This window comes from Cavia porcellus, unplaced genomic scaffold (genome assembly GCF_034190915.1).
Source record: "Cavia porcellus strain 051 isolate PalLab524CR breed Dunkin Hartley unplaced genomic scaffold, mCavPor4.1 scaffold_34, whole genome shotgun sequence".
Classification (NCBI taxonomy): domain Eukaryota; kingdom Metazoa; phylum Chordata; class Mammalia; order Rodentia; family Caviidae; genus Cavia; species Cavia porcellus.
The window spans coordinates 7,454,174-7,481,695 of NW_026947517.1; the positions used below are offsets into that span (position 1 = coordinate 7,454,174).

General features: G+C 38.1%; 1 protein-coding gene across 1 annotated transcript in view; it reads left to right on the top strand.

Moving 5' to 3' along the window:
* Positions 1 to 19,531: 19,531 nt before the first annotated feature.
* Positions 19,532 to 27,522, top strand: part of LOC134474652 (zinc finger protein 709-like) — a gene marked incomplete at its 5' end in the record, with an annotated part of 190,563 nt that continues 182,572 nt past the window's right edge. Inside the window, 2 exons of the mRNA XM_063243157.1 lie at positions 19,532 to 20,042; positions 22,399 to 22,408. Coding sequence (XP_063099227.1) covers positions 19,532 to 20,042; positions 22,399 to 22,408 — 521 coding nt within the window. The remainder of the gene's footprint in view (positions 20,043 to 22,398; positions 22,409 to 27,522) is intronic.

The following is a 27,522-nucleotide window of genomic DNA, read 5'->3' on the forward strand; positions in this document are numbered from 1 at the left end:
CCACTTGTTTTGATTCTGAAATAGGAAAGTGGTCTTTATACAAGTGTTTTTGATTTCAGCTATTTAAATTTCAAATTTATTCTTTGGATGCTTGAATTCCTATACTGTTGTTCACAAACTCACCTCAAGATGCAGAAAGATTTACTGACACAAGCAAACATCTGGATTAAATGTCAGTGTCCCTGAAATGAAAGAATAATAGTGAAAAGGAGGGAAGAAAATGACAAACACCACGTGTTATGATGCTCACCTCTTTTCCACAGCATTAAAGAGGCTGAAGCAGGCAAATGGCCATGTATTCAAGGACAATCTAATCTACACAGTGAGAGTGAAAGGCCAGCAAGAACTACAAAGTAGGACTACATCTTAATAATAATGAAAAATGTAGAAAACCAAGGGAGAGAGAGAGACTATTACAGGAAAACAAAAACAATAAAGTTGAATGAAAGCTGACCTAAATTGGCAATTATGGAATGATGTTGCCAAGGAAAGCTGGCCATGTAGTGGCATCTGGGCAGCAGTGACAAATACAGAGCTAGAAATAGTGCCTATAGTGCTACAGCACAACAGTGACATCCTTCCACCAATAAATCTGCAACTTGCTAGAATGAAGAGGCCCAAAAGCTCATGGAAATCTTAAACTCAAGGGAAAGAAGTGGATTCACACAAAGGCTTTGGAACATGGCCTTTAGCAGATATTTCATATTCAAATTGAAATAGGACAAATATAATCCTGCCCTGTTTGGGGTGAAATGCACCAAGTTGGTTGGCTCACAACATTGAGGAATGAAGGCACAAAACAAAAGATGTTCAAAATTTTTCTGGGATAAAAGAGAGAAGAATAGTCCTGGATTTTCAGGAATGTTTTCAGTGTTTAAATCACAGACCTATTGTCAGGGGTCATTTATACAGGAAAGTCACAATGTGGGTACAGTGTGGGTCTCAAACAACAATAAACCTATAAGCTTGTAGTGGCTTAACTAATATTATTCAAACTTGGAAGAAGTCACCCAGAAAAAGCATGTTAAAGGAGCCAAGGGATTTTGTGGGAACAATAGTCCAGTTGTTCTAGTCTTTGAGTATGGTAACTGATGCCTCTCTCGACTTCCTGGAGGAGGTGGTGGTAACTGTAGTACATTTCAAGCTATTGCTTTTCTCTTCAGGAGGCATGTAGACATAGTCACTACATCTTCACTTTCTGGTTTTCTTGAGTTTTGCCTCTAGCAGGGATTGTTGTGTTTAGGTTTTTACACTGACTCCTTTGAGGTTCCATTTCCTCTCTGATTGTGTATTAATTCCTCTCTACTTTGGCCTCCTCTAGTAAAATAGCAATACTATTTCAATGGATAAAGTAATGTTTATACATTTAATAAAATATTATTTAATGGGGGCCTGGGATTTAGCTCAGCAGGCAGAAATACCTGCCTGGGAAGTGCTAGGTTATGAGTTTGATCCCCGCTACCTAAAAAAACACTGTGTTTTAAACTGCAATGAAAGAAAATAATTTTATTTGTGAGCATGTAGATTAACAAGATTTTTAATTAAATGTGTCAATGGCAAATTAAACAATGTTAATAGTCATATTTAGAATCTAAAGATGTTGTGCTGGGTATTGAGCTAAGTGGTCAAAGCACCTGCCTGGCAAGCACAAGGTCAGGAGTTCAATCCCTGGTACCAAAGAAAAATCCACAGTTGTCAACCTTGTAATGCTATAAGCACAACTATGAAAATTGATAAATGTTCATTAAAAAGCTCAATGTTTCTTTTGTCACCTATGAAGTACCTACAAATACATGGTAACCACAGTGAGTAATAAACTGTGCACTATATCATTGTTATTGGCTGAGCACTGCTTTTATTTTTCCCCACATTGTTGAAAGATGAAAATGATTGGTGATGATAGAGAATTTGTGATAATAATTTTTTTTGATTTTATGGGATATTTCACTACATCCATTAAGTACATTTTATTTGCTACAATTATGCTAAGTGAAATAAATAAATAAATAATTCTTAATGTTACAGGCATCTGTGCTAGTTAGAAATATAGGCAGTCAGATAGTGATATAATGGAATGAAACTCCTGACCTATTGTGTCTGGTCGGAGTTTGTGTTCTATAAAATAGAAGAATGAATTTTAGGAACAATGGAGGTGAAGAGCAGAATATAACTATTGAGAGAAAAAAGTGTAAGATTTTTGCTTTAGATAGCATATTACAGCAGTGGGAAGCAGGCCAGGGGACATTTTTCCTGAGCTCAATTACCCCTCACTTAGGCAACTTATCTGTGTTATGAAAAGAGCCCCAATCAGCTACTGGCACATCAGCAATGCCAACTTTATGCACCACCCCAGTCAAAAAGTAAATATAATCCCCCTCACCACGTATCCAGCAGAAAAAGACAGATGTCTAGTGGTCATTCAGTACTCTCCACCTTCTTAGAATACAGGCCAATTGTAATGTATATTCTTTCTTTTACCACAGTGAAAAAACTATCAGAAAGCTTCTGTCTGAGAGAACAGGTGGGGTCATAAGTGGTTTGTCAAGTACTCTGCATCTTCTAGGGAATTTATAGAATAAAATCATGGGGTGAGATGGGTTTAAGTTGTGGAAAATTGGGAACTCACAAGGCAGGTGCGCAAAACTTTGGACAGAGCTATGTTTAGCCAATATAATTAACAGTTCAGGTAAAATCATTTACACTGCAGACAAATGGGGAAGCGAGGTCATAGAAAGCAGGCATTTTACAGAGCAGTAACGCTCCTCTATGGGACTGGGAGGGTGACTCCTGACTTCAGCGGGGTGACAGGGAACTATTTAGAAAATCAGTTCTTAGGATATGGATGCATTTGCTTGGTATTTTCTCTTGAGGCCTGTCCAGTAACAGGAGGTATCTGTCTCCCCATAGCTGCAAGGTATGTGGGCTTCTGAGCTGGCTACATCTAGGACCTGATCTTGTCTCCCTGGCTATATATTTCTAACTAACTCAGCTCCCTATAACAACAGGGCTTGCCCCTCAAAGGAGCCAGAAAATAAGTTCACATTGCTTGCAGGACTGGAAGAGACAATCACCTCCTGCTGTGGGCCAAATCTCAAAACAAAAGGTAAATTAAATACAACCTAGTGCTAAGAACCAACAGTCCAAATAGTTCTCTGATCACCCTGAGGAACACAAGAGTCACCATTCCAACCCTCTACAAGAAGAGTCTCTGCTCTTAAACCTGCCCACTTACTATGACTTGCTCTCCCATTTGCTCCCAATTTAATCAGTTTTACCTGAGCAATTAACCTTATTGGTTGACCACATTTCTACTCTGCCTTATGCTTAACTTTCAGATTCCCATTTTACCCCTCCCCTGGACTCATCTAATCTCATGATTTCACTCTATACAAGTTCCTCAAAAAGACAAAGTCTTTGGCAACCTACTGAGACCCTTCCTGTCTCTCAGATGGAAGATTTCCTTCTCTCAATAAACATATTCCACTCTTAAACTCCATCATTTCTAAAATTCATTCTTCAATTTTAGGGAACACAAACTCTTACCAAATATATAGTAGGTAAGGGATTTCATTCCCCTATACCAATAACATGAGCCAAATTAACATGATTATACTTTTATAATGTATGAAATTTGTTTCTTTTCCTGCAGTTTCAAGGGATTAATACAATAGTCCTGGCAATATCTAAAATTGTATACAACAGTCATTATAAGTGTAAAATAATTGCTTTGATTGTATTATTTAGCAAGACCTAGACTTTTCCATGGCACTAGATTATATCTTATAAAAGAGAAAGTTCACCTGTAATTGTTTAGAAAAATTTCTACATTATTGGCTGCTTAAACAATTTTTAATTAGATAAACTGTGTATTTTTTCAGTTTGTAGAAGGCTTCTATTATATTATTGAAAGCAATCCATAGGCCTCTAGGACCTTGGCTATAATTTGATGCACAATTCTGTTTTGAAATTTGTATGAAGGTTTATTTTTATCTTAGGAGTAAACTCACTGCATTGACACTGATAGAGTGAAGCAAAAGCCCACTGCATTAATTTCCATTGGATACTCACGGATTAGAGCATGTGAATTACTGAAGAGGTAAATTAGCTTCATACATAGACAAGATTCAGTACTGTTAGGATTTTATGGCCCAATAGAGAAGCAGAATGATAGGATTATTTCCAAAAGATGAAAAATATTTCCAAAAGATGAGAAGTATAAAACAAACAGAGGCCTTTATTCTGAGAACATGGTGAGAGATGACCAGCACCCCCACACCACTGGAGTCCAGTGATCTCTCTGGTGGACACGTGGGGTGGGAGTATGTAAGTAGCCTCAGTGCGGGGTGGAACCTAAGGAGGACTTTAGGAATGCACAGGTAGCCCATTGGTCTTAGGTTTGGCGCAATAGGTAAATTTCTAGGGGTGGGAAGATGGTGTCACAGGTAAATTCCTAGGGGTGGGGGAGATAGTTGAGGCTTTCCTGGCTACAGTGTCCTGTCTGGGCATACACCATTTCACAGAATATAAGAAAAAGTAGCAGTGTCCTTTCTGTTTAAAGAATGTGGAGAGGAGCCTATAGCCACCAAGTGTTTGTGTTTTTTTTTTTTTCTGAAGGATTATGGGATTATAGGGTATATATGAAATTTGGTGGTGCTGGCACTGACACTGATATTATTTAAGGAGCTGATTGGAATTTTCTTTTGGCCCCCAGGAAAGGAATGAGGAAGTTTTATTCAGGGAAAAAAGAGGAAGTAACCATATGGGTAAGCATCCCTGATTTGACATTTCACCCTGATGAACTACCACCATGATGCCCTGTAATTTATTCTAGGGCAAAACTCTTTAAAGTACATCCTTCAGTTTAAATTAAGAAATGAAAATAAAGAATTTTTGCTATTTGTCTTCTTCCATGGTTAGTGGTAAACAATTCACAGGGAAAGTTTCCAGTCATTTCCTTAATGCATTGTGGATACAATAAACAAAACTACAAATCAATTCACTTTCAGAAAACAGAAGCAGCACTAAAAGGCAGGGATAAAGCCCTTCAATGCAAGTGCCCCTTAAGAAATGAGATCAACTTTTAAGAATACAATCATCTACTGATTTCTCTGACTTAAAGAAAGAAAAATTTACACTGTTATTGCTATAGGGTAATGAAACTCCAGGTCTACTATGTCTGGTATGTTTGTGATCTCTGAAGTCAAAAAATTAATTTTAGAAAAAACAGAAATCAAGATAATATAATTATTGGGAGAAAGAAAGCTTGTGTGAGGCAGAGCAAATGTGTCCTAACTGGGTTGGCAAAGACTGTCTTTTCCAAGGACTTTTATAGAGCAAAATCATGTGGTGAGATGAGTTGAAGGTGGGGAGAACTGGGAACTCACAATGCAGATGGGAATAAGATGGGACAGAGCTATGGTAGCCAATAAGATAAATAGTTCGGTAAAGTTGATTAAATTGGGAACAAAGGGGGAAGGGAGTCACATAGAAAGCAGGCATTGTTAGGCAGCTGTGTCTCTTCACTTAGGGTTTTGGGAGGGTGACTCCTTATTTCATTAGGAATATATGAACTATTTAGAATGTCAGTCTTTAGGATAAGGCTACGTTTCTTTGAATGGTGACTCCTGACTTCCTCAGAGTGCTAGAGAACTATTTAGAATATCAGTCCTTAGGATATGGATGAATTAGTTGATCTTCTGTCTTGAGGCTTAGCCCAGAGCAGGAGTTGCATCTTCTCCATAGCTGCAAGGTATCTGGGTTTCTGGATGGGCTCCTTGGAGGACCTAGCCCTGTCTCATTGCTAATCATAATTAACTATCACAGCTCCACATATCAGTATTTTTAGGAAAACTGAATACAAATGTCTTGTGCTCTGGGTAAATGATCTGGGGATGACAGTGTGAAATGTATATACCAGTGTTGCCCCCTGATTCACATGTTTTGAAATTTAGTTTTAGTGTATTTTTCCTTTTTATCCTTGAAATGAAATGGATTTGGAAATGAAAAGCCTGAGGTAAGGCACTTTTGTACACATATTTCTCTGTGTAGCTGAGATCAACACTGTTGAAGACAACTAGCTACAGAAGTCTCTGACTACTGTCTATCATTTGGGATCCTCCCTTGCAGGAAGGAGTTCCTTTCCCTGTTTATTTTTGACTTAGAAGGAGGGCAGTAGAGCAGCAGTCAATCAGTGATGAAGAGGCGGGCTATATGAAATGTCCAATCAGGCGAGCTGTGGCAGGAGGTCTCTTCCGGTGTGTAGACATTGTTTACCTGTTTGGAACACAAAACTGGGAGCAGAATGCTTGCTGGATCTCATTTACGCATTCGATGTCCTGTGGCCTGATTAGCAAAGAACCTGGGAGACCCTCTAGCCACGGAATGGTGAGGCTTTGGATGGGAGCCCAGAAATAGGGTGGAATTAGTCGAAACCAGTTACAAGTGGTTAGAAGCAGTTCTGGTGTCTGTAGATTCAGGTATTTAGTTAGCTTCAGCTCCTGAGGTCTTCTTGCATTGGCCTTGTGTCATCAACTTTCCCTTTTTTCTCCTGCTGGGAGCAAGGATGATTCTGTGTCCCCAGAACCCTAAATTAACTATGATAGCAACAGACGGGAGTATCATCTTTGAAATTTTCTACTGCCCTGGCACCTCCACCATAGAGAGCAGAGGAAGGAGCTTGGAAAGCCCCTGACTCTGATGCATTTTGTAGCTGGATCAGCAGTGCTGAAATTGGTCTCTGCTCTCATTCCAGGGATCAGCAATCTTGATGTTCTAAAGTTTCTAAATATATGTAATGCAGGGCCTCATATCCACAATGGCACTCCTTAAACTTGTACTTTTTTGTATTTATAGGGATTGCCTGTTTATCATCTGTTCTCACATTTCCAACCCCATGACAGGTGTTGGCAAAGATTATGAGAATTCAGAGATGTGTAGTGATATACTTCAGTGGAGGAAGGCTTTCCAAACACCTGGTGAACTCCTGTGTATGATAAATAACAGTGCAAAGAATTTCTGAACATTCTTCATGTGATACATGTGCTCATAGACTATGTTTGTGAGAACAGCCATAGAGGTTTGAATTTTGAGAAAAACGAAGCAGATATAAAAGTGTCATCAAGGCCAGGGTAAAGTGTGCTTGGTAAGGATAAATTCCAGAAAGGGCTGCCTGTTAAATTCTCTTTGAAAAATGCCTAAATTTAGTCATTTGCATGAACATATACAGGTGATTTCCTTCTGAATGGAAAGGAATATGGATGTCACCTCTGAATTAAGAGCTGATTTAATAGCTTGGATGATCATATACATTGTTTAAATATGGAAATGCTCTGTAATGGACTTTACTAATTCATGTAAAGAGATGCCCTAAATTGAAATTGTACAGGGATATTAGTAGTTAAGGCATGAAGGGTTTTCTGCTTAGGGTGGATCAGACAAGCTTGGAAAGGATGTGGAAGTGACTGGCAGGACACAGTGTGAAAATAGCAGGACATAAAACAGAGAGGGTCTTCACTGAAAGTCAGGTAGTTCTTAGGGTAAGCATGAAGTTAAAGTTAAATTATGATACCTTCCTTGAGGTGAATAGCACAAGCTCTGGTAAGAATCAGTATTCCACATCCCTGTCAACACATGAATTCTGTGTTGTTCACTTGAGATCTAGTTTTGATTATCTTGAATTATGACCCAGTATCATGAAGGTGAAATTTGAACTTCTTTTGTACCAAGGATAGAAGTCATGATCTCAAGCTTGCAAGTTAGGTTTTCATGCTGCTAGCTAAATACCCAGCTCTGAAACTGTTTTTCTGTATGTTATAGGTGATATCAACCTTGTTCCTCAGAAAATGTTGAATATTGTGGAATTTTTCTATATTGTATGGCTATAACTTTTTAAAGCAAACCAAAGGTGTCTTATGCAGTCACTTCAAATTTCACATTGTCTGTGGGTATCTCAGTGAGGGTTTCTCTATTTCAGACAGCTCTGTAACTTATGCTAGCCCCAAACTCAAGACAGTTCTCCTGCATCAGCCTCCCAAGATATATTTCTTAAATGGAAAGTGATCACTTGTTGACACTGAGCTATAATTTGAAGCTTGCACCTGGTTTCATTGTTTATACATTTTTTACCTACAGCAGTTTTCCATGAACATTTGAGTTATTATTTATGTACCATATTTGATGTTATTTATGTTTTGTTCTGTGAAACCAAATTCAAATATCAAAATGCTGCTTAAGTATATTAAGAACAAAGGACTCAGTGGCCTAATTGAGATTTGAAGAGATATCATTGGTCTTACATCAAAGTGATTGATGAGATATTTGTCTGCCTCTGTGCTTTAAGGATGCTGGTCCTGCAGGCTCTCACTATGAGCTCTGCATTAGAGACAATGCACAGCGACTCTTTTTTGGTTTTGTTTTTTTTTTTTTTTTTTTTTTTTTGTCTTTTTTTGAGATGGGGTCTCACTATGCAGTTCAGGCTGCCTTGAGCTCACTTTGCAGCCCAGGCCGGTCTCAAACTCACAAGGATCCTCCCACCTCAGCCTCCCCAGTGCTGGGGTTACAGGCTTGAGCCACCAAACACAGCACACAGGGACTCTTGCAGTGACTCAGCATAAGAATCAGTGCTCCTATTTGGCTGTTACATTAGCTGTGAGTAGCATTATAGCATCAAATTTGCTGTCTCAAAATATGTGTATGTACAAGCAATTATTCCCCAAAATTTGGAATTAAGATTTTAAGAATCAGTCTCCATTCAGCTGTTATGTGGGGTTTATTTGTTTAGTTTAGTTTGTTTTATTGAGACAGGTTTTCTCTACGTACATCAGCTAGATTTGAAAACTTTATGGAGTACAGAATTGCCCTAAACTCAAAGCAGCCATCCTGCATCAGCCTCTTGAGTGCTGGGATTATAGATATGTGTGGTTTTACCCTAGAATATATTGAGGCTTGTAACTTAGCTGTGTTGTAGATAGGCATAATAGATGCCATCTTGAGCTTTGCATTTAACTAGTGCCCTGTATTTCACCCAGAAAAATGGAAAAAATCACTCAGGGTAGAAGATCCTGGAGAAAAGCAAAATGAGCTGTACCCAAAGAAAAAAATTAACCTGCTCAACAAAAGAAGCAGAATATGTTTGTCATCCGAAAATTATAAGATTCCAGTTAAATGATTTACAACAGGATCTTTTTGTGATTCTATCTTTTAAAATATCTGTAACTTTCCAGTTTAAAGCCTCTTCTTTAGATCCTGAAATGGGTATGGGGGTTTTTTATACAAGTGGTCCTGAGACCAGCTAATGAAATTCCACATTTCTCACTTGGTTTGCTTGTCTTCCTATATTGTTGTTCACAAACTCAACTCAAGCTGCAGAAACCTTTACTGACACAAGCAAACAACAGGATTAAATGACATTGCCACTGAAATGAAAGAATAATAGTGAAAAGGAGAGGAGAAAAAAGACAACTGCCTTGTGTTATAATGCCCACCTCTTTTACCTAGTGACGAACAGACTGAAACAGGAGAATGGCCATGTATTCAAAGACAGGCTAACCTGCATAGTGAGTAGGCTGGCCAGAAAACCTAAGTGAGACTATGTCTTTAAATTAAAAAAAAAAAAAAAACTAAAATGAAAAACATAAACAACCAAGGTGACAGAAATACTATTAAAAAAAACAAACAGTTATAGAGCTGAGTGAAAGTTGACTTATGCAAAATGGGATTTATTGAATGATGCTGCAGAAGAAGGAAGGCCATGTAGTAGCATCTAGGAGGCAGTGACAAACACAGATTTAGGAATGGCACCTAATGTGCTACAGCACAACAGTGACCTCCTTCCTCCAATACATTTGCAGTTCACTACACTGAGGACTTCTAAAAGCTCATGGAAATGTTAAACTCAGGGCAAACAAGCAGCTTGAAATCCAGGCTTTGGAACATGGCCTTTAGCAGAATTTCATATTTAAATTGAAATAAGAAAAACATAATCCTGCCCTGTTTGATGTCAAATGCACCAAGTTTAATGGCTCACAACATTGAGAAAGGAAGTCACAAGCCAAAAGAAGTTCAAAAAATTTTTTAGACAAAAAGAGAGAAGAATAGCCTTGAATTTTCAGGAGTGGTCTTCAGTGTTTTGGCCACAGACCTATTGTCAGGGGTCATTTATACAGGAAAGTCACAATGTGGGTACAGTGTGGGTCTCAGACTACATTCAACCTATAAGCTTATAGCTGCTTAACTAATATTATTCATCAGGAGAACAAGTCAGCCAGAAAAGGTATGTGGGGACAGCCAAGGCATTTTGTGGGAACAATAGTCCATTTGTTCTGGTCATTGATTATGGTAATTGATGTCTATCAGGACTTCCTGGAGGAGGTGGTGGTAACTGTAGTACATTTCAAGCTGTTGTTTTTCTCTTCAGGAGCATGTAGACCTGGTCACTGCATCTTCATCTTCAGTTCTGGCTTTCTTCAGCTGTGCCTGTAGCAGTGATTGTTGTATTTAGTTTTTTGCATTGACTCTTGAAGGTTCCAGTTCCTCTCTGATTGTATATCAATTTCGGTCTACATTGACCTCCTTTGCTAAAATCACAATAGTATTTGAATGGATAAAGTGATGTTTATACATTTAAAATATTCATTAATACAGGCCAGGACTTTAAGCTCAGCAGGCAGAAACATCCGCCTGGAAAGTGCTAGGTTGTAACTTTGATCCCTGGTACCTGTAAACAAAAGTAATTTAAACTGCAAGGAAAGAAAATCATTTCAATTGTGAAAATGTAAGTTTACAAAATTTATAACTAAATATGTCAATGGCAAATTAAACATTGTTAATAGTCATATTTAGTATCTAAAGTTGTTGGTTCTTGGGATTGAGGTCAGTGATACAAGAAGCTGCCTGAAGAGCACAAGGTCATGAGTTCAATCCCTCATAAAAAAAAAAATACTTGCAGTTGTCAGTGATGCAGTGCTATGAGCACATTTATTGAAACTGATACTTGTTAATTAATAGACTTAATGTTTCCTTTGTGGTCTATGAAATACCTGCAGATAACATGGCAATTACAGTAAATGATGTACTGTCCCCTACAGGATTGCTATTTTCTAAGTTGTTTTTAATTTTTGTTTTCCCACATACTTCAAAGTTGAAAATGTTGGCTGATGCTAGCTAGAAAAACTGTGATAATCATTTTATTCAATTTAGTGATATATTTCCCTGTATCCATTAAGAACATTTTATTTGCTACAATTACACCAAGTCAAATTGATAAACAATTCTTAAAGTTACAGGCAGCTGAGTTAGTTAGAAATACAGACAACCATACCATGATATAGTGGAATGAAATTCCTGAACTTCTATGTCTGGTATGAGTTTGCGTTCTCTAAAGTGCAAGAATGAATTTTAGGAACAACAGAGTGGAACAGCAGAATATATTTATTGAGAGATAGAAAGTGAAAGTATTTTGCTCTAAATAGGATATTTTGGAATTGGGAGGTGGAACCAGGGGACTTTTACCTTGAAGTCGCTTTCCTCTTCCATATTCAACCTACCTGTGGCCAGAAAAGAATCTCAATCAGCTACTTGCATATCAGCAATGCCACCTTTAATTAAGCACCGCCCAAGTCAAAAACTATATATATGCTGCCCACATATTTCCAGAAGAAAAAGCCAGACCCCCAGTGGTCATGGGGTTCTCCCCATATTCTTAGAATAAAGGCCATTTTGACTTTGTATTCTCTTCTTTACTACACCAAAAATCCTATCTGAAAGCTTCTATCTGAGAAAAACAGGAGGGATTCTGAGCCTGTAAGCAAAAGACTCTGTCTTTTCTAGAGACCTTATAGAATAAAATCATGTGATGAGATAGGTTTAAAGTGGGTTAGATTACTGAGATTACCAAGAAGGTAAATTAGCACAATAGAGAAGCAGAATATAAGAAATGTAAAAGTGGCCTTTTATTTAAAGAATGTGGAGAGGAGCCCACAGCCACCAAGGGTTTGCCCCCCCCCCACTGACTATGGGGTTATGGGGTATATGTGACTTTTGACTGAATGTGGTGCTTGGAGGGGACGTTGATGTCATGCTAGGAGCTGATGGGAATTTTCTTTAGGCCCCTGGGAAAGAAAGAAGAAGTTGTATTCAAGGAGAAAAGAGGAAGTGGCCTTATGAGTAAGCATCCCTGATTTCACATTCTTCCACCTTGAACTACCACCATGAAGTCCAGTAATTGTTTCTAGGGCAAATCTCTTTCAAGTACAACCTTTGGTTTGAATGAAGAAATCAAAACAAAGAATTTTTGCTATCTGTTTTCCTCCATGGCTGTTGGTAAACCATTCAGAAGAAATATTTTGAGTCAATTCCTTAATGCATTGTCGATACCATAACCAAAATTACAGATCAGTTCAGTTTCAGAAAAAGAAGCAGCACTTAAAGGCAGGGTTAAAGACTTCAATGCAAGTATCCATGGCATGGTGAGATCAACAATGTGTGATACAAACTACTACTGATTTCTCTGACTTCAAGAAAGAGAAAAGTTTATACTGATATTGTTATACTTGAATGAATCTCCCGGTCTACTATGTCTGATATTAGTTTTTTGTCCTGTAAAGTCAAAGAATGAATTTTAGGAACAACAGAGATTAAGAGAAGAATATACTTATTGAGAGAAAAAAAGCTGCCTGAGAGAGAGAAGGTATCCTGAGCAGGTTGCCAAACACTGTCCATTCTAGGGACCTTTATAGAGTAAAATCATGTGGTAAAGTGAGTTTAAGGTGGGGGAAATCAGAACTCACAATGCAGATGGGCATAAGATGGGACAGAGTTATGGTAGCCAATAAGATTATAAGTTCATGTAAAGTTGATTAAATTGGGAACAAAGGGGAAGGGAGTCACATAGAAAGCAGACATTCTTAGGCAGCTGTGTCTCTTCCCTTAGGGGTTTGGGAGGGTGACTCCTGAGTTCCTTAGGATGATAGGAACTATTTAGAATGTCAGTCTTTAGGATAAGGATACATTTCTTTAAATGGTGACTCCTGACTTCCTCAAAGTGCTAGGGAACTATTTAGAATATCAGTCCTTAGGATATGGATGAATTTGCTTATCATTTGGCTTGAGCCTTGGCCCATAGCATGAGGTGTCAGTCTTCCCCATAGTTGCGAGGTATCTGGTCTCCTGCATGGGCTCCTTGGGGGACCTAACTGTGTCTCATGCCAATAGTATTTAAATAACTCAGGACCCTGTAAGAGCACTGTTTAGAAAATTGATTACAGATGTCTTGAGCACTGGGTGAATGTTCTGGGGATGACAGTGTGCAATGTATATACCATTGTTGCCCCCTGATTGACATGTTTTGAAATTTAATTTTAGTTGATGGGTTCTTTTTTCACTGAAATAAAATGGATTTGAAAATTAAAAGCCTGAGGTAAAGCTCTTCAGTACAAACACTCCTCTGGTCAAGCTGAGATCACCACTGTAGAAGAACGGCAGCTCCAGAAGTCTCTGTACTACAGTCTATTATTTGGGATCCTCTCTTGCAAGAAGGGGTTTCTTTCCCTGTTGATTCTTGACTCAGAAGGAGGGCAGTAGAGCAGGAGTCAATCAATGATGAAGGGGCAGGTCATATGAACTGTCCAATCAGATGGGCTATTGCTGGCTGTGACTTCTGTCTCTTCTGATGTCTCATCACGATTTACCTGTTCTGAGTGCAATACTAGTAGCAAAATGCTTGCTGGATCTCATTTAGTACTTTTGATGTTCTGTGGCCTGTTTGGCAAAGAACCTGAGAGATCCTGGAGCCATGGAATGGTGAGATTGTGGATAAGCGCCCAGAAATAGCATGGATTGGGCAAAACCAGTTACAAGTGTTTAGGAGTAGTTCTGGTATCTGGAGCCTCAGGTATTTTGTTAGCTTCAGCTCCTGAGGTCCTCCAGCTTTGGCCATGGGTCATTCACTATCCCTTTTGCCTCTTGCTGTTGGCAAGGGTGATTTGGGGTCCCCAGAACCCTGGCTTCACTATGACAGCAGCAGACTCAAGTATCACCTTTGAAATTCACTGCTAGCCTGGTAAGTCCACCATCTTAGTCATTGGGCGGAGCTTGGGAAGACCCTGACTATGATGCTTTTGTAGTTTGTAGAGCAGTAATGAGCTAGGTCTATGCTTTCTTTCTGCAGAGGAGCAGATCTGGAATATCCAGAGTTTATTAATGTATGTAATGCAGGGCCTCATAGCCACAATGGCTCAACTTAAACTTGGGCTTTTTTGTATTTATAGTGATCTCCTAAATTTATAGTATGTTCTCCTGTTTCCATCCTCATGACAGGTAGTGACAAAGGTCCTGAGAATTCAGAGATATGTAATACTGTGCCTCAGCAGAGAAAGGCTTCGGAAACAACTGGTGAACTCCTGTGTATTATACAGATCAGTTCAAAATAATTTCTGATCATACTTAATTATTTAGGTGGCACCTCCACTCACAGACTAGGTTTGTGAGAACAGCCATAGAGTTTTGAAGTCTGAGAAAAATGAAGCAAATATGAAAGTGTTATCAAGGACAGGGTAAAATTTTTTGGACAAATTCCAGAAATGGCTACCTGTTAAATTCTCATCGAAAAATGCCAAAATTTACACATTTGCATGGACATATACATGTGATATCCTTCCGAATGTAAAGGGATAGGGGTGTCACCTCTGAATTAAGAGCTGATTTAGTAGCTTGGTTGTTAATAGACAGTTTAAATATGGAAATTCTCTACAATGGACTTATCTAAGTGGTGTAAATGAGAAGCCCTAAATAGAAATTTTGCAGTGATATTGATAGTTAGGCATGAAGAGTTTTCTGCTTAGGATGGATCAGAGGAGTGTGGAAAAGATGTGGAAGTGATTGACAGGATGCAGGCAGCAAATAGCAGGACATACAACAGAGAGGGTCTTCACTGAAACTCAGGTAGTTCTTAGAGTAAGTATGAAGTAAACTTGGGTTCTGATTGCTTCATTGAGGTGATCAACACCAGCTCTGGCAACAAACAATCAGTATTCCACATCCCTGTCAATCCATAATTTTTGTGTTCCATACTTGAGATCTAATTTGATTATCTCTATTTATGCCCCAGTGTCATGAAGCTGAAATTTTAATTTTTTTGTACCAAGGATCAAACGCATGAACTATGCTTTCCAGGCAGGTGTTCATGCCACTGAGCTAAATACACAACTATGAAAAAGTTTTTTGTGTAGTATGGATGATATCCACATTGTTTCTGAGAAAGTGTTGAATATTGTTGGAATTTTTCTGTATTTTATGGCTATAATTTTTTTTTAAAACAAACCAAAGTTGTCTTATGCAGTCTCTTCTTAAGTTTCACTTTGTCTGTTCAGTGTCTCAATCAGGTTTGTCTATTTTAGAAAGCTCTGTAACTTAGGATAGTCCCAAATTCAAAGAAGAAATCCTTCACCAGCCTCCCAAGATATATTTCTTATATTTGAATTGAAAGTGATCACTTGGTGACAGTGAGGTATAATTTACAGCTTGGGCCTGGTTTCATTTTATATACATATTTTAAAAATGCAGCTGTTTTCCACTAACACTTGAGTTATTATTTATATACCATATTTGATGTTATTTATGTTTTGTTCTATGAAACCATATTCATGTTTCAAAATGCTGCTTAAGTATATTAAGAACAAAGTACTCATTGGCCTAAATGAGATTTGAACAGACATCATCTATAGTCTATCAAAGTGATTGCTGATATTTTTTATTTAATTTTGAAATTGGTAAAATAGAACAGAACAAGGCAGCATAAGGTCAACTAAGATCACACAGTGAAATTGGTACACAACTTCAATACAGGTTACTGGGATAACAGTAATAGGTATCACAGTATATTTTGTTATCTTTGTCATATCACATATATCAAAATGAGATGAAATACAGAACATTATAGAACATATCACATATATCAAAATGAGATGAAATACAGAACATTATAGAACTTATCAAAACAGAATATTGAATTGAGCAGTACCATTAATCAGAATAGAATGAAACAATAATAAAAAACATTTTCCTTCAAAGAGATAGTAGAAGGAAGTCCCCCTTATTTCCTATGGTCTACTTCCCAGGAGATGCTCAGATTTCTGGTTCCCATTTGCTAACGGGGGGTGACAGGAGAAGAAGGGTAGGGAAGTGGGATATTTGATTCTAGGTGGTGCATCAGTAGATTCACTATTGCTTAGTAGGGAGACAGGCTGGTTGTTTGGTTTCACAGTGCCCTAAGTTCCAACATAGAATGGATCTTAGGAGCTGCTGCTGGTTCTCTCCCTGGAAGGGCTGCAGTTTTCCAGACTGCCACCGCTGACTGGGGAGGGGAGGTTCTTGCTTGGCTTCCCAGGCAATTGATGAGACATTTATCTGCCTCTGTGCTTTGTGGTTGCTGGTCCTGCAGGCTTCTCACTGTGAGCTCTGCTTTAGACATGTGCACAGGGAATCTTGCCATGACTCAGCACAAGAATCAGTGCTCCTATTTGCCTGTTATATTAGCAGTGAGTTAAAATCTAGTGTCAAATTGGCTGTCTTCAAAAATGTGTATAGACACAAAATTAATGACCAAGACATGGATTTAAATTTGAACAAATCAGTCTTCATTCAGCTGTTTTGTTTGGCTTTATTTGTTGAGTTTAGTTTTGTTTTATTGAGACAAGCTTTCTGTATGTATATCAGCTGGATTTGAACACCCTAGTGCCTAGAATTGCCCTGACCTCACTGATGCCTTCCTGTCTCGCCTTTTGAGTGCTGGGATTATAGATATGCACCACTGCACTTTGCTTTTGATTCAGATTTGTAGGAGAGAATTTAAGATATCCCAAACCTGGGGTCTCAACCTTCCTTTGAGAAATATATGTATGATCCTTTAGGAGGCGGTGACCTTTGAGGATGTGGTTGTGAACTTCAGCAATGAGGAGTGGAGTTTGCTGAGTCCATCCCAAAAGAACCTCTACAGAGATGTGATGGGTGAAATCTTTAGGAACATGGCTGCAATAGGTAAGGATGAAATCTTTTTGGCACTCATGCTGTCAGAATATTGTTTGTTGCTCATTAGTGCTGTTTTGTTAAAAAGAATATGAAAATATTTTTAAAAATAGCTCAGACCTGGACACATTATATCATGAATCTAAACAAAATCTATTAATTTGTATGTATTATTCAACTGAGTCCTGGTATTTCTATGTCTACAATTCAGGAGGACTTGGGGATATCCAGGAAGCTGAAAAAGAATGCAAAATTTACTGGAGATACTTAAGGTAATTCACACTCACAAGGAGGGGAATGTTCCTGAGTAATTAGTGAGTCAGCAGAAAAATGACCACCAAAGAAATGAGGCACCATTTAATTTAATGTCAGTAATATTCTCCAAAGATGTATAAGCTAGTGTATATATGAGAGAATTAAATCATGAAAATGTATGACATTGCATATAGATGTGCACGAAAGGCATGCACTTTGAGTTATGACATTCTGCCTTCAGTTTTTCTACCCGTATATATATGTGAATACAACACATTCATTATCTAACAATTGCTAAGATTGCAATAGAATTTGAAATAAAACTGAGTGCTCATGTTTCCAAGTATTGCTCTAGAGAATCAGTGATTCTGATTAATATTCTTAGTAGGTTGCTGGAATGATAGTGCACTCATTTTGAATATCAGTATGCAGTTGTCTCTAGAAATTGATCCCCTCATACTTGTCCTGGATACTTTTAAAATCTCAAAATCTGCATAAAATACTGATACATGCTTACTCATATACAAAGCAGATCAAATTATAACAGATCAGGCCTTGAAGCTTAGCTGTCTATCACTGGATTTGTGGAGAAGAAAAATGTTAATAGACTCTCTGTTATTGTGCATTCTTGTAAACCCAGCACACTAGGAATCAGATTTTGCAGAATGGCAATTTCAAGATCAAACTTCACAGCTTAATGATCTATGAAAATCTCTTAAAATAGATTTTTAAAAAGCTATAGATTTATGCTAATACATGTTGTTCATTCCCAGCAAGAATGGAAAAAAATGTGTTATATAATGTCAAAAAATAAATAATATGATGTCATTTGCCATAAGAATTAGATGGGTCTTTCACCCATCAATTCAGTGAAATAGCTCAGCTATAAAACCTAAAAGGTCACTGGCTTTCTTTTAGATGAGAAACCACAATACAAAATGTGGAAAGAAATGAAACAGAGTTGTTAGAGAAAAGTAAGACTGACCATATGGAAAAGGGAACTACAGGTTAAGGACAGAAGGGAGATTGTGATGGGGAAACATATGAGAATAATCTGCATGTGATACACATATGTACCCATGCCCAAAGCGAAGCTAAACATTATGCATTTCAAAGTACCAACTTTTAAGATTTCCAAATGTGTACCAGTCTTTTGGGAATGGTTGTTTTCAACATATCTTACAAGGCCATTGTGTTGCTTCAAATTCAGAATTTCTTAGCAGGCATTAAAAACAGAACTTGATATTAATGCAGTCATTAAACAGAGACCAATTTCACTGTGAATTTTTCTTTTTTTAAATTTAATATAAGGAAAGATTAAATAAGACAAAATAAGTAGAAATAATACTGCATTCAAAGTGAAAAAACAGTAAGAAATTGCAAGATGATGATTACAAATGCTGATCATAGAAATAGTTATGAAATACAAAAGTGAAACATATGAAGTGGGGATTCAAACAGTGAGACTGCAAACTGTTTTGTTCAATTCTCCAAGAAAAGCTTAGTAATATGCTTATAAATCCTATATGTGATTTTTTTTCTTTACAGAAATGACAAGCTAGGGAAATCTTATGGACATACATCTTGGAAGCAGTGTAAAGAAGTATTCCTTTGTACTGCAGAAGGTAATGTGAATGTGAAAGAAACAGAAACACATGATGTTCAGATCCATGAAAAATATTGCAGTGGAGGGAAACCCTACGTATGTAAGCAATGTGGGAAAGTTTTTAAAACACGTGCATATTGTAAGGTTCATGTAAGAATTCACACTGGAGAGAAACCATATGTATGTAAGCAATGTGGGAAAGCTTTTAACACACATGCAAATTGTAAGGTTCATGAAAGAATTCACACTGGAGAGAAACCCTATGTGTGTAAGCAATGTGGAAAATGTTTCACCCAACCTGGAAATTGTAAGGATCATGAAAGAATTCACACTGGAGAGAAACCATATATGTGTCTGCAATGTGGAAAAGTATTCACCAGTTCTAAACATTGTAAGCAACATGAAAGAATTCACACTGGAGAGAAACCCTATGTATGTAAGCAATGTGGGAAAGCTTTTAACACACATACACAATGTAAGGTTCATGAAAGAATTCACACTGGAGAGAAACGCTATGTATGTAAGCAATGTGGGAAAAATTTTAAAACACAGGGAAATTGTAAGAATCATGAAAGAATTCACACTGGAGAGAAACCCTATGTATGTAAGGAATGCGGGAAAGCTTTTACCAGACCTGGATGTTGTAAGCAACATGAAAGAATTCACACAGGAGAGAAACCGTATGTATGTAAGCAATGTGGGAAAGCTTTTACCAGACCTGGACATTGTAAGGAACATGAAAGAATTCACACTGGAGAGAAACCATATGTATGTAAGCAATGTGGGAAAGCTTTTATCAGACCTGGATGTTGTAAGCAACATGAAAGAATTCACACTGGAGAGAAACCATATGTATGTAAGCGATGTGGGAAAGCTTTTACCAGACCTGGACGTTGTAAGGAACATGAAAGAATTCACACTGGAGAGAAACCATATGCATGTAAGCAATGTGGGAAAGCTTTTAACACATGGGGAAATTGTAAGCAACATGAAAGAATTCACACTGTAGAGAAACCATATGTATGTAAGCAATGTGGGAAAGCTTTTAACACACATGCACAATGTAAGGTTCATGAAAGAATTCACACTGGAGAGAAACCATATGCGTGTAAGCAATGTGGGAAAGCTTTTAAAACACAGGGAGATTGTCAGAAACATGAAAGTTCACATTCAATATAAAACCAGTGTATATAGGCATCATGAGAATTGTTTCAGCAAATGTACATATTGGATAATGCATGAAAATCTTCACACTGGGCAGAAAACTTACATATGTAAGTAATGTAGAAAAAGTTTCAGCAGAAATGCTCATTGTCCAATACATTATAAAATTTACATGGTTGAGAAACTGTGAAGAATGTGGGAAAGCTTTCACCACACATGGATTTTGTAAAATACATCTATGACATCACACTGGTGAGAAAGCCTATGTATATAACAATGTGGCAAAGGTTTTACTACATATAGTCATTGCAAAACACATGAAAGATTTCACACTGGGAAGAACCACTGGCTATGTAAGCAAGTGGAGACACTTTCAGCAGCCAGATTGTAAGTGAAATACATGAAAAAAAAACTCACACATGAGATAAATCCTATGTGCTATGGGAATACTCTCAGCACACATGATCATTGTTACATATCTGAAAGAGCTCACTGGGCAGAGATCCTATGTGGATTAACAATGTGAGAAACATAGCAATCCATGTTTCTTGTTAAATACATAGAAAAAGCATCACTGTTCAGACAGTTTAGATCTAAGTTTACTTTAAAAATCCCAAGGAGACCTGAAGAAATAATCAATACAGAAGTTAGATGTCAATATTTCTTCACAAATATTCCAGAAATGACAAATCTGAGGTGGGGCTCTCCTTAGGTGTACATGTTGTATGGTTTTCAGTTAAACACTTGTACCTCTCTAGATTTTTTTATCTAGATGTTTTTGTGCTTCAACATGGCATCTTGTAACTAAACATGCTAAACTGAAATGGGCTTTTCACTTTCAAGTATGGATAGTGCCTCCATACTTAATATTTTATCTTTAAAACTTAAATTTTGTATTTTCTGGTGAATTGCAATGTTGTTTCTTTAAAGAGGCAAAAAGTGTAGAAATAATACAGAATTTCAGAAAAATAAACAATAAGAAATCACTGGTTGATTAGTATCATATTGTCATCTTAGAAGTAGTTGTTCAAGTTACAAATTTAAAGCATACAAAGTGATATTCAAATAATGACACTGTCACGGTTCACCTCAATGTTCCACCAAAAAGTTATTAATATGCCTATCTTCCTACACACTTTTTTTTCTTAAAGAGGGTAAGATTAAACATAGCGAAACAGAGCAAAACAGTTCATAAGGAAACAAGTTAAGGAAACACAGATTTCAAAGCAAGTCCACTGGAAATGTTCACTGTCTATCTTACTGTCTCTAGTTTTCTTCCAAATAGTTGTTCCCATCCTCACACACATTGAATATATACTGAATATTATATAACTAATCAAATAATTACAGGATGATGCAAGCTTTTTCGATCTTCAAGACTGATTTTGGGGAAGTCGATGATGACTACCATAATGTCTCTCATTGTCTTTGTAGTAGCTATCTTTATCTTTATGTATGCTGAAATGGAACACAAGAGACTAGACTAATATCACTCTGAACAGTGAATAATAGTATCCTGAGAAGGAGAAAAGTGAGAAGTTGCCTAAAAAAAGAAGGCAGAGGACATAGTTAAAAGTGTATCAGGATTTAAAAGCTACAGTAATCTTGTTGCTCTGTTTAGTTTGGTTATATTTTGTTCTGGTCTGTCTACTCATATTAGATTTGAGGGCACAGAGAGATAACTGAAAAATAGCAGGTTATACCATGGTAATTATCCTTAATTTCCTATTAACTAAAACTGAATCCCTATATTACTTACATTGTCTTCTATGACTGATCTTCTTTGAAGCTGGATTGTTTCAATGTTATTTGGCCTTGACTGATTTTATTCACATTTGGTATGCTTGCTGGTATCAAGTTCAAGAGCAGAGGCAACTACTCTGAAGATGACAAGATGTAAAAGATATCCATTGGTGAGCTGGGGATTTAGCTCAGTGGCTTAAGGAACCTGCCTGGCAAGTGTGAGGCCATGAGTTTCATCTCAAGAGCCAAAAGTAAATAAATGAATAAAAGATATCCATTCCAGGTTTGATTATTTTTGTAATTAAAGAGAAGAAAGGAAATAAACAACAAAGCAGTAAAAGGGTACAAGCAATACAGAATTTCAAGAAAAAATACAGTAAGAAATCACTAGTTAATAGGTTACATATTGTCATTACTAGGGTTATTTCCAAAAGATGAAAAATATTAGCAAAAGATGCAAAATATAAAATAAAAAGCAGCCTTTATTCTGAGAACATGGAGAGAAATGACCCGCACCCCCACCACTGGCGTCCAGCGATCTCTCAGCGGACACTTGGCGTGGGAGCCTATAAATAGCCTCGGTTTGGGGTGGAACCTAAGGCGGGCATTAGGGATACACAGGTAGCCCATTGGTCCTAGGTTTGGCGCCATATGTAAATTTCCAGGGGCGGGAAGATGGCGTCACAGGTAACTTCCTAGGGGCAAGGGAGATGGGGATTCCTGCTTCCCGTTGTGGCTTTCCTGGCTACAGTGTCCTATCTGGGCCAAAATCCTTTCAGTCATCTTAGAAACAGTTGTCCAAATTACAAAATTAAAGCATATAAAGTGGACATTCATACAGTGAGATTGCAGAAAGTTCTGTTCAGTGATCCAACAAAAGCTCAGTAATATGATTTTCCATCCTACACATGCAAGCATGCAGTTATATCCCTTAGACCACCTTCCTTTCCTCTCTTTTTTACAATAACAGTTACACATTTTGAGTTTTTTACTCCCACAGTTCTTATTACATTTTTTAAAGAGAATAAATCCTAACATGACTACATAAAACAGAGACAGTTAGAACAGAAGGATGGGCATAGTACATGATGCAAAAATAGAATATCAGATGATCAAAAATGGTTACCAATGTGCCTCTTGCTATTTTTAAAAAGAGTTGCTATATCATCAGGTATAATAGAATTGATCAAAACAGTACAGAACAAGACCAATAAAACCTACACTGGAAACCTTACAAGATTTTAAAAGAAGATAATAGTCAAACTATAATGGGCATTATAATAAATCTTATTGCCTCCAAAGTGGTTGTATATACCCTCAAACTTGATACTATCAAACAAAATAGAATATAGTAAAATCAGACAGAACAAGATGTGGAGAGCAATACTGGGGTTCAAATCAGGTTAATAGGAAAACAAATAGTTACTATAATATATCCCGCTATTTTTAAATTTAGTTTTCCCTTAATTGAAAAAAATAAAAAAGTTTAATTTAAAAAAAGGGTGTAGATTGAGATAAAAGAGGACATTGTAATAGAACAACACTGGTCAGAATGGAACAATTTAAGCATAATTGTGTTTCACTCCCAGATAATCTAACATAACAGTAGTCACCATAGTGCCTCATTCCTTTAATTATTTGATTATAACTTCGTATATGATAGCATCAAGCATATCAAGATAGTGTGAAGCCATTCAACAGAATGAAAGAATTACAGGGTATTTAGAACCAGTTAACAGAAAACGAACAATGGTTTCTATATTATCTACTTGCCTATAAAAATTTTTCTTTATACTATCACAGATAGTAAAATATAGTAAGATACAACATGTTAAAACCAGTGGAAACAGATAGTTTGTTAGAGAGGGACCATACTTGCACCACTGAGATTGAGCCCAGTGTTGATCATGTTGGTTAATTTTGAATATGCTGGTGAGTTAATGTTGCAAACATTTAGCTGAACACTTTTGTTTATGTTTGCTTGGAATATTAGCCAACAGAGTGTTTTCTTTTATATTATTTTTAACACATTATTGTCTGGCTTTATTCTCAGGATAACTTTAACTTTGTCACTTAAAAGATGTTGGTGGTGGGTTTTCCTTCAACTTGATCAAAGAATTGAAAAACAATCAGTATTTATTCTTTATTATATACTGGATAAAATTCACCAGTTCACTTTTTGTATCCTAGGTTTGTTGTTGTTATTAAGAAGCTGTGATTTTTACCCATTGCCTGTGCTCCTTATTGCTCTGTTCATCAGACTGTTTCCTTCTGATGTGTATGGTTCGGTGACATCAATGGACACCACATATCCATTAAGGGTCACATCTCATTTTACTTACGGATGCTACCATTTATTTTGTATCTTCAAACTATCTCTATAATACATAATTTTGTGAGTAACTTCTTTCAGTTACTCAGATTTAATGCACACACTTGCAGGGTTTGGTTATTGCTGGAGGAAACTGGGCCTGGTGAGGGTCTGGTCTCTAAGGCTTCATACCCTGACCTGCCTGCAGTGTCCTCATCTCCTGACCTGCTCCCTGTAAACACCTGTCCTGCTCCATAACTATGGTGAGTCCACATGTGGCAGTTCAGATCTGCACCTGGGTGGAAAACATTCAGTCAAGTTGGGCTCTGTAACAGACTGACCTCATACAGAGCTCCCCTGAGTGAGAGAGGGGGCCTCAGGCATGTAGGGAGGACCTCTGGAACCATTCCAGCTCTCTCCTGTGCAGCATACAATGTGTGATGCTTTCCTGAGAACTTACTGATGGATGAGGCGGTCTGGACCAGGCCTTTTTTAGCCATGGTGTCCTGCACCTTTGCCTGGACCATCTCTCTGACTTTAGATCTCCACATAGATCTGAGCAGACTCAGTCTTCCTCTACCAGGCTCTAACTCTATGCTGAGGTTTCAAGTGAAAAGTCTGTGACCTTCAAATTCATCTTATATACATTTAACCTGGAAATTCAACTTCTAAGAGTCATTATAAAAATGAGATTGACAGACACCATATTCTCTTCTTAATCAGTTAAGATGTGGACTGTTAGAAACCATGAATGTTCCACAGCACAGCTGCTGAATTAATTATAAATTACAGCCACTGAAAATGCTGAAAGAAGGCCATGTCCCTGATCTTTCCTGAGATTGAAGAGAGCTTGTGTCCTGGCTCTCTCTCCACCCAGTAGTGAAGAGACACCGGCCTGCACAGCAGGTGAGGACAGGAGAAAGGAGCTGGTCAATGGCAGACCTCTCATCCTGGGAGGGATGCCTTTATGGTTTTTCCATTTTATTTTCCATTGCATTATTTATAGTGCTCCACTCAATATTACTTCTCTTCTGTTCAATTCACTTAAGAATAAATAGTTGGTATTTTCTTGAATAGGCGAGTAGAAATGGATGACTTAATATTCTTTTATATGTAATGTAGGATACGCATATAGAAGAACATTCAAGCTTCACTTTATAAATATATAAATTAAGGAGTCTTTTTATTCAGAAAGGCAACACATCATTCATGACTAACTTTTAAACCCCCAACACATGAAGCCATGCGGATCCCGCTGTGGTAGGTGTCCCGCCCTCCCTACCTGAGAAGTCACTGTGTTCATCTGTGTCTGGTAGAGGACAGCCAGAATCTTCTTCAGAGTCCTTTTTTCCAGCAAGGAGGACTTGAATCTTCCTGTGCTCAGGTCAAACAGGGAGTGTGCAGCATGCAGAGGAGCCCAGCACCTCCTGAATTACACACACTTCCAGCACTGCATCCATGGTGCAGCCCTGCAGGCCCTATAAGGCAGAGCCATGAGGGTGCACCAAATACTCTGCCACCTCAGCCCCAGGGGCCTCAACTTCTGGGTGCTGGCCTCAGCCTCCACCACTCTCCAGGCTCTGCTATGGATTAGACATTCATAGTGGGCCAGACACACCATCAGTGCCTTGGGGCAAGTCCAATTTCCACAGTGACCCTTCCATTCTGCAAATTTTGATCCTTTCCTTTCTAAATGAAGCTGAGGCATTGGAGACAAAACCCCATACATTGGCATTACTTTTTGTTTTTCTTTCTTTTCCTCCTCCTCCACCTCCTCCTTCTATTTCTTCTTCTTCTTCTTCTTCTTCTTCTTCTTCTTCTTCTTCTTCTTCTTCTTCTTCTTCTTCTTCTTCTTCTTCTTCTTCTTCTTTTTCTTCTTCCTCTTCCTCTTCCTCTTCCTCTTCGTCTTCATCTTTGTCTTCTTCTTGGTTTCTTTGATGCTTCAAATACTTATTTAGAGGTGTGTTTTGCCAAAAAAAAGTTTCCTTGTCTTTTCACACCCCAGTTAACTGAAGTTAACTGAAGTTTTTACAGATTTCTGCTGCAGTTCACACCCTATGTGTTTGAACACTCAGAATCCATTCTGCAGCTTAGTAGAATGAGTGAAGCAAAGCAGAAACTGAACTTGGGGATGTTACTGTGCTTTCCAACATTCCGACTCATATCTTTTTCCCTCAAAAATATGGGCTTCAGTAGGAGCTGAGTCTGCCACAGACAAAATGAGTTTCCTGCATGTATATCACACAATCTCAATCTTCTCAAGCACATTGTATCAGGTTTCTTATGGCCAAACGTGAAGAATTATTTCCAGTACATGAGAGGCTGCCACTGGTCCTGAAATCATGATGGAACTTTTTGTAAACACATAGTCTGATCTTCACATAGTCTGGGGACAGAAGTTAAGTGAGGCAGAGATGGCTGTCACAGATACAAACACCTCAAAATTATCAACCAACAGCAGCAGCAAGCAGGAACCAAGTTGCTGAGCTTTCACAATTGGGTGATGGAATCATGTGGTGGATTGTGCCCTGGGTTTACTGAGGCAGCTCAGTAAATATAGGTTGCTGCCTCGATCCCCCTTCCTTCAGTGCATTAAAAACAGAAAGTCATGCACATGAATCATTTATTTGCAGTTTTTCTATTGCAGTTACAAAACCTGTATTCCTGAGAGTCTACATCTCTGCTGTAGCAGACCCACCAACGGGCATTACCATCATGTCTTGTAAAGGATCAGTTTATTTATACAAAACGCAGAGTGGTGTTCTCAGAATTGATTTTCCAGACTTGTGCATTTTCAGTCATTTCTTGAAGGGAAGCTAAACGATTTAGTTTGAGTAAACTTCAAGTGTGTTGCTGTGCTTCTGTGTGACATCCATGCTGCCAAACCTGATGAAGGCAATAAATAGGATCTGCGGGAGGTTTAGATCCAGAGGGACACACTTTGCACAGCTGTGTCAGGCAGGGCTGCCCCTCACCTGGCCACCCAGGCATCCAAATGCCCTTTCTCAGTGCTGTCCCTGGCTTTGGGAGTCACTGGATTGCTGTGGAGATGCCCAGTGCACTGGCTGGCCCAGGGAAAACATTGTCATGCCATGAGTTTGTCATCCTTAACCCTGAAGCTCTGTGGCCCTGGGGCCAGGGCAAGGTTCCCCCCAACTGCAGGGAACAGCATCCTCCAGACAACTCTCCTGTGCACACTCTACGTGGAGGCTAGCAAGGGTCCCAGTTCATTTCTGCTTCAAAGAGTAATGTGAATCAAACTCTTGAATATTTGTGCAACATTCTGTGTGGGAGAAAACTCTATTCTTAGTCCTAAGAGTTCTACTGAAGGCTGTTAAGAGCTTGGATGGGAGCTAGGAGATTGGGCTGTGCTCTGACCCCATGTTCTTCCCATTGTTGTTCAGCACCTGCCTTAAAATGTGTC